A 7,500-nucleotide genomic window follows, 5' to 3' on the forward strand; every position below is an offset into this window, starting at 1 on the left:
CCAGAGACCGGGAGGGGGCACTGCCATCCTCGTCCTCCTCTCCTCCTCCGCTCCACCTTGGATGGCTGGACCAGTACCTGGAGCCCACCAGGGGACTCAGCCAGACAGATAGCCCAAAGGAATGGCCCTGGCCTGGGCCCCTCTGCCAGGATGGGTCCCTCTCTCTGGAGGGCCAGTGAGTATCTCCCTTGTGTGCCCCTACCCTACTGCATGGATGACATCATCTGTTATTTACCTGTTGAGGTGCCCGTCAAGTGATGTATTAAACTCTATGGGCAGGGAGGGGCTTACAGGGGTTATTTACCTGTTGAGGTGCCCGTCAAGTGATGTATTAAACTCTATGGGCAGGGAGGGGCTTACAGGGGTTATTTACCTGTTGAGGTGCCCGTCAAGTGATGTATTCAACTCTATGGGCAGGGAGGGGCTTACAGGGGTTATTTACCTGTTGAGGTGCCCGTCAGGTGATGTATTCAACTCTATGGGCAGGGAGGGGCTTACAGGGGTTATTTACCTGTTGAGGTGCCCGTCAGGTGATGTATTCAACTCTATGGGCAGGGAGGGGCTTACAGGGGTTATTTACCTGTTGAGGTGCCCGTCAGGTGATGTATTCAACTCTATGGGCAGGGAGGGGCTTACAGGGGTTATTTACCTGTTGAGGTGCCCGTCAGGTGATGTATTCAACTCTATGGGCAGGGAGGGGCTTACAGGGGTTATTTACCTGTTGAGGTGCCCGTCAGGTGATGTATTCAACTCTATGGGCAGGGAGGGGCTTACAGGGGTTATTTACCTGTTGAGGTGCCCGTCAGGTGATGTATTCAACTCTATGGGCAGGGAGGGGCTTACAGGGGTTATTTACCTGTTGAGGTGCCCGTCAGGTGATGTATTCAACTCTATGGGCAGGGAGGGGCTTACAGGGGTTATTTACCTGTTGAGGTGCCCGTCAGGTGATGTATTCAACTCTATGGGCAGGGAGGGGCTGGCAGGGCTTTGTGTGGTTGGCAGTTCCTCAGGTGGCATTGTTGTGCACATATTTAGAGAGTGCTGCTGCAGGTGAGCTTCTGGAGTTTCCGGGGTCGAAGTCCGAGGGGTGATCTGGTCAGTGCAGAGGAAGTGTGTGAATGTCGTATTCATGCAAATCAGGGGTCATGGAGTGGACAAACACAAAGCTTGTGTATTCTACTCATGTATTCATCAATGTGTTATCTCTCTGTCTCCCATGTCTGGGTTTGCATATTCTAATGCATTATGTGTTTTAAGGGTGCAATAATACAAGGATTTGTTTACAGGTGAGTAAACCCCTGAACCCTTTCTCTTTCTCTCCTTCTCTCCTTCTCTCCCTCTCTCTTCTCTCTCTATCCCTCCATCTCTCCATCTCTCTCTCTCTCCCTGGGTAAGGCTGGAGCGGCGCTGGCTGCAGTGGTACGAGTTTATGACTGATCGCTCTCACCTGGAGAACTGGCTCCAGCGGGCCGAGCAGATGGCCGCCGCCCCCAACACCTGTCACGTCCCGCACGCCGTCGCCAAGGAGGAGCTCACCAAGTTCCAGGTGCGCCGGCAGGAAGTTCCACCACGAGAGTTTTTTTTTTTTTGTTTGTTTTTTTAAAGGTTATTTTTTTGGGCTTTTTATGCCTTTAATTGGACAGGACAGTAGAGAATGGCAGGCAGCGAGTGGGAGAGAGAGCTGGGGTGGGATCCGGAAAGGACCACGGGGCGGGAATCGAACCCGGGTCGCCGGCGTGCGGTGCAGGTGCCCCAGCCAGTTGCGCCACGGCTGGGGCCAAGAGTTTTTGACCAAAGATTGTCTAGTTACCAAGATGAATCGTTTGCCAATGGTTTGCCAGTGGAATGAAATGGCACGTGATTCCAGACTCCTAAATAGGCGTGTCCAGTACATCAAACATAAACGTTTCCCTGAATAAGCAATAAGAGAAGATAAATGTATTTGTGTGTATTTTATTTTATTGTCCTTGTGTGCCATGCCAGTGAACAGGATTGATAATTAAACTTAGGAGTTATGACCTACTGTACCTAGGCTACTACCTAAGCTGCTTTCAGACTACTAACAGATACAGGAAGTGACCCTCTTATGAATCGTCTCGCTTTATCTACCGTCTCTGTTTTAGACCACAGCATTCATAACCCGCGTTTACACCATGGATTTAAATCACATGCACTCACCAATTTGCCACAACCTCTACTTCTTTTCTATATGTCCCCTAAAAATCATCTGTGCTGTATCAGGACTCACCAACAGCCATGTATGTGATGATGCCACCAGTATAAAATCCTATTTTCCCTATTAGCTCTGCATCTTTTTAAGTTTCCCCTAAAACACCTGTTTTTGAGATGCTTTAGAGTTCCCCCATCTCTCCCTTGAGTCACTTGCAGTATGTTGTGTGTAGGGCCTTTCAACTGCAGACAACTTTCCGGTAGCACAGAAAACATTGTGCCTTGTGGTAACTCGGGGACATACAACATTTTGTAGAGCATTGCACTAAAGTCCGATTAGTTGTCATTTCAAAGTAAAGTAAGTGTTGGTTTTGAACGTTTTCATGGGAAACTGTCCAAAAGACTGAAAAGGCTTTATCCAAGCTTCACTTCACATTTGGAACACAGGTGCTGCATCCAACAGCAGAATATTGTCATCTTTCATATATGAATAAGAAATGAATTGGCCATGAAGATCTTCTGTAGATGTTGCCTTCTTGCAAGATGGACATAAATATTTCCTGAGGCCTGTTATTACTCCGAATGCAGTCACTTTATGGGACCACCTACCCCCCCTCGCCTCCCCGCCGGGGCTTTTAGTGGACGGTCAGTCAGCTGTCCCCCATGTGGTGGATCTGACCTCCGTGACCCTGCCACTGATGGAGCGCTCTGGCTGTGTGTCAGCTGGGCTCAGTGTCACCCACTGGCTCTGTGCTGCCCTGCGCTACGCTACACTGCGCTACGCTACGCTATACTACGCTACGCTACATAACTACGGCCCGCTGTGGCCAGCCAACGCTGCATTCTTCTGCACCATTACGTCCTCTCTGTCTGCAGGCGGCTCTACTCTCTTGTCTTCCTCAACTCCATACCTCCTCCTCCTCTCCTCCTCCTCTCCTCTCTGCCTCCTGTCTTCCTCAACTCCATACCTCCTCTCCCTTCCTCCTCCTCCTCTCCTCTCTGCCTCCTCTGCTCTCCTGTCTTCCTCAACTCCATGCCTCCTCCTCCCCTCCTCTCCTCTCCTCTCCTCTCCTCTCCTCTCCTCTCCTCTCCTCTCCTCTCCTCCTCCTCCTCCTCCTCCTCTCTGCCTCCTCTGCTCTCCTGTCTTCCTCAACTCCATACCTCCTCTCCCCTCCTCCTCCTCCTCTCCTCTCCTCCTCCTCTCCTCTACCTACTCTCTTCCTACTATCCATCTCCTCTCTCCCCTCTCCCTACTCTCTATGTCTTCCCTCCTCTCTGTCTTGTCTCGACTTGTCTCCTCCTCCTCCTCCTCCTCCTCTCTGTCTCCTCTCCCTACTCTCTATGTCTTCCCTCCTCTCTGTCTTGTCTCGACTTGTCTCCTCCTCCTCCTCCTCCTCCTCCTCCTCCTCTCTGTCTCCTCTCCCTACTCTCTATGTCTTCCCTCCTCTCTGTCTTGTCTCGACTCCTCTCCCCCTCCTCCTCCTCCTCTCTGTCTCCTCTCCCTACTCTCTATGTCTTCCCTCCTCTCTGTCTTGTCTCGACTCGTCTCCTCCTCCTCCTCCTCCTCCTCCTCCTCCTCCTCCTCCTCCTCTCTGTCTCTTTACCCTCTGTCTTCCCTCCTCTCTCTTCTCTCCTCTCCTCTCTGTGGTCACACGGGGTCATTTTTCCTGGAACTCTGAGGAGATGCACTGATAACTGATCTGCATTTACTCTACTTTGGTCACGTTGTCCAGGACCTGGCCAGATACAATGAGCCCACTTTTCCTCCACTAACCGGCCTGGATAATGTGGTTTCTCTCAGAGACTGCAGCGCGACTCTCACTGGAGGAAAAAGGCTTGTCTGTCCGTAAAGGGGAACTATTACACGCTCTATTTAGTGGCTTTTCTTGTGTACAGTCCCTTCTGGTGGAAGCATTCAAGAAAGAGCTATCTCTCAATGTGTTGTGAGTGAGCAAAGAGCTGAAAAAGTTCTTCAAATATCTTTTGTTGTATGTGCTGATGATGGGCAAACATAGGGCATCTTCAAAGACCGTTTGCTCAGTAAATATGTAAGTGGAACTGTTCTCAAAGAAGTTTTTCTTTCATAGAGTGGCCCTGTTTGCCAGTGTCTTAATCCTGTGATGTTCTGTTGTGTTATTGGGTAGAACAGGAAAGCACTGGTGTCTCAAACCCAACTCTCTCTTCTCCCCCTCTCCTCTCTTCTCCCCCTCTCCTCTCTTCTCTTCTCCTGTCCTCATTTCATGTCTTTATCTCTGTCTATCTGTCATCTCTTCACCTCTTTATTCTGTTCTGTTCTTCTCCTCTCCTCTGTCTGTCTTCCCCTCATGTTCTCTCTCTCCTCCTCTCCTCAATTTCACTCATCTGGTTCCCCCTCCCTCTTCCTCCTCATCTTTTCATCCCTCGCTCTCCCCTCCCCTCATTTCCTCATCTCTCACTCTACCTCCCTCATCTCCTGTCACTCTCTCTCTACCTCCTCCCCTCATCCTCTTTTCTGTCTCTCTCCAACTCCACTTCACTCCTCCTCCTCTCCTCCTCTCATCCCCTCTGTCACCTCTCCTCTCTCCATCCCCTCATCTCCTCTTTTCTGCCCCCCTCCCTATACATACCCTCATCTCCTCTTTTCTGCCCCCCCCCCCCCATACATCTTCTCACGCCCTCACCCCCCCCCCCCCCCCCCCCCCCCAGGCGCTGCAGGCGGAGTGTCAGAGTCGCGTGGCCCAGCTGGACTCGGTGACCCTGCGGAGTCGCTCCCTGCTGCGCCTCTTTGACGGAGCCATGCGGGCACGGCTGGTTGCCATGGCGAAGGACTGCAGCCAGCGCTGGGACCGCCTCACCGAGGCTGTCGAGTGCATCTGCCGTCGGCTACGGGTACCGCAGTGGCGTCACACACAACCTCATCATCTCCACCCGTCTATACACACACACAACCTCATCATCTCCACCCGTCTATACACACACACAGCCTTCTTTCAATCCCTTCATTTCTTTCATTCGTTCCTGTCTTTCATTTCTATGAATTCTTTCATTCGCTCCGAGGCTCCGCCGGTTCCGATCCTGTCCTGTCCTCTCCTGTCCTGTCCTGTCGTCTGTCCTGTCGTCTGCCATCGTCCTCTCTGCCTCACAGATGGCACTCTGATTATGAATAACATGCAGTATGTTATATTCTCTCATCACGTGTGTGTGTGCATAATTCTGTGTATTTTAGTGTTTTCTGAGTTGTGTGTGTGTGTGTGTGTGTGTAATTTAAACCATGTGTTTGAGTATGTACTTTTCAGGCTTCTGTTTGTTTTTTTGTTGTGTGTGTGTGTTTGCATGTTTTCTTCGAAACACTGTGTGTGTGTGTGTGTGTGTGTGTCTAACTCCATGTGTGTGTCCATCTGTGCTGTGCAGCACTGTGTGGGCCAGAGGGAGGCGTTTGAGCTGCAGCGGGAGGACATGGCCGTGTGGCTGGCAGACATGGACCTGCGCCTCACCGAGGTGGAGCACTGCTCCACCCACAGCACCGTCACCAAGATGCACCAGCTCCAGGTATGCGCCTCACCGTGCCCGCACAGTGCCCGTCTCGTGCCCATCTAGTACCCACCTGGTGCCCATCTAGTACCCACGTAGTGCCCATCTAGTACCCGCATAGTGCCCATCTAGTACCCACCCAGTGCCCATCTAGTACCCACCCAGTGCCCATCTAGTACCCACCTAGTGCCCATCTACTACCCACCTAGTGCCCATCTAGTACCCACCTAGTGCCCATCTAGTACCCACCCAGTGCCCATCTAGTACCCACCTAGTGCCCATCTACTACCCACCCAGTGCCCATCTAGTACCCACCTAGTGCCCATCTACTACCCACCTAGTGCCCATCTAGTACCCGCATAGTGCCCATCTAGTACCCACCTAGTGCCCATCTAGTACCCACCCAGTGCCCATCTAGTACCCACCTAGTGCCCATCTACTACCCACCTAGTGCCCATCTACTACCCACCTAGTGCCCATCTAGTACCCACCCAGTGCCCATCTAGTACCCACCTAGTGCCCATCTACTACCCACCCAGTGCCCATCTAGTACCCACCTAGTGCCCATCTAGTACCCACCTAGTGCCCATCTACTACCCACCTAGTGCCCATCTAGTACCCGCATAGTGCCCATCTAGTACCCACCTAGTGCCCATCTAGTACCCACCTAGTGCCCATCTAGTACCCACATAGTGCCCATCTAGTACCCACCTAGTGCCCATCCAGAACCTGCCTGCCAAGTGCCATCTTAGTACCCAACTAGTGCCCGTCCAGAACCTTTCTGGCCTGTCTAGTACCCACCTAGTGCCTGTCCAGAACCTGCCTGGCCTGTCTAGTACCCGCCTAGTGCCCATCCAGAACCTGTCTGGCCTGTCTAGTACCCGCCTAGTGCCTGTTTAGTGCCAACATGGATTTCAACGCACCTGTTTGTCCACTGATGGTCTCACTACTACAACTACAGCAACAGCAACGTGCATTTTGTACCGCGAAAGGCACCCAGCGTTTTACAATGAAGGGGTTTCCTCATCTACCCACCAGTGTTATGTGTAGCGCCCACCTGGGTGATGTACAGCTAGCATCATGCGCCAGAACGTGACTCGCCACACACACCAGCTTGAGGTGGAGAGTCAGTCAGTCGGAATAGTGCCATTACGGATCCCTGTATGCCAGTCTGCCCACTGACGGGCTCGCTGGGCTTGTCTGACCACTGGCACTTCCGCTGTGCTAGTGCGGTCTCGTGGCGCTGCTGATGGAGGGTGGCACTAAGGAAACTGGCAGAGTCACCAAGCTGCTCCTGGGACAGTCTCTGCCAGGCGTCATCACGTTTTCTTCTAAACACTGTGTGTGTGTGTGTGTGTGTGTGTCCTGTTGATGGAGGGTGGCACTAAGGAAACTGGCAGAGTCACCAAGCTGCTCCTGGGACAGTGTCTGCCAGGCGTCATCACGGATCTCACCGCTGCCCACCGGCTGTCTCTGGTGCTAGAGTGTGCTGCAGTAGTCTCTCTCAGGGCACTTAATGGACATTGAGAGTGACGATGAGCAAAGCGAGATCTACTAACTGCACTAGCTGCGCAATCTCCCTGTGCTAATGTTTGCTACTCTAGTCTCTCAGGGCTGGTTGGTGGGTATTGCGAGAGTGACGCTCCGCAAACTGGCACAGACACCAAGCTGCACCAGCTCCCGATACAGACATATGGGCAGGGACGTTATGGAGCTCGCTATGCCAGTCCGTCTCACCGCCAGTCCGTCTCACTGCCAGTCTCACTGTGCTGCTCTTTGCAGCTCTGGTGCCAGTCTTTAAGTGCCAGGCTGCTTATAATG

The 7,500-nt window shown here is 52.3% G+C and overlaps 1 protein-coding gene across 1 annotated transcript in view; it reads left to right on the forward strand.

Moving 5' to 3' along the window:
- Positions 1–7,500, forward strand: part of si:ch211-137a8.2 (uncharacterized protein LOC777613 homolog) — a 42,121-nt gene that overhangs the window by 19,259 nt on the left and 15,362 nt on the right. The window contains exons 3-6 of the mRNA XM_062553233.1: positions 1–175; positions 1,396–1,546; positions 4,855–5,037; positions 5,560–5,697. The exon at positions 1–175 is cut by the window's left edge and continues 160 nt beyond it. Coding sequence (XP_062409217.1) covers positions 1–175; positions 1,396–1,546; positions 4,855–5,037; positions 5,560–5,697 — 647 coding nt within the window. The remainder of the gene's footprint in view (positions 176–1,395; positions 1,547–4,854; positions 5,038–5,559; positions 5,698–7,500) is intronic.

The sequence above is a fragment of the Sardina pilchardus genome, chromosome 13 (assembly GCF_963854185.1).
Source record: "Sardina pilchardus chromosome 13, fSarPil1.1, whole genome shotgun sequence".
In the NCBI taxonomy this organism is placed as follows: Eukaryota; Metazoa; Chordata; class Actinopteri; order Clupeiformes; family Clupeidae; genus Sardina; species Sardina pilchardus.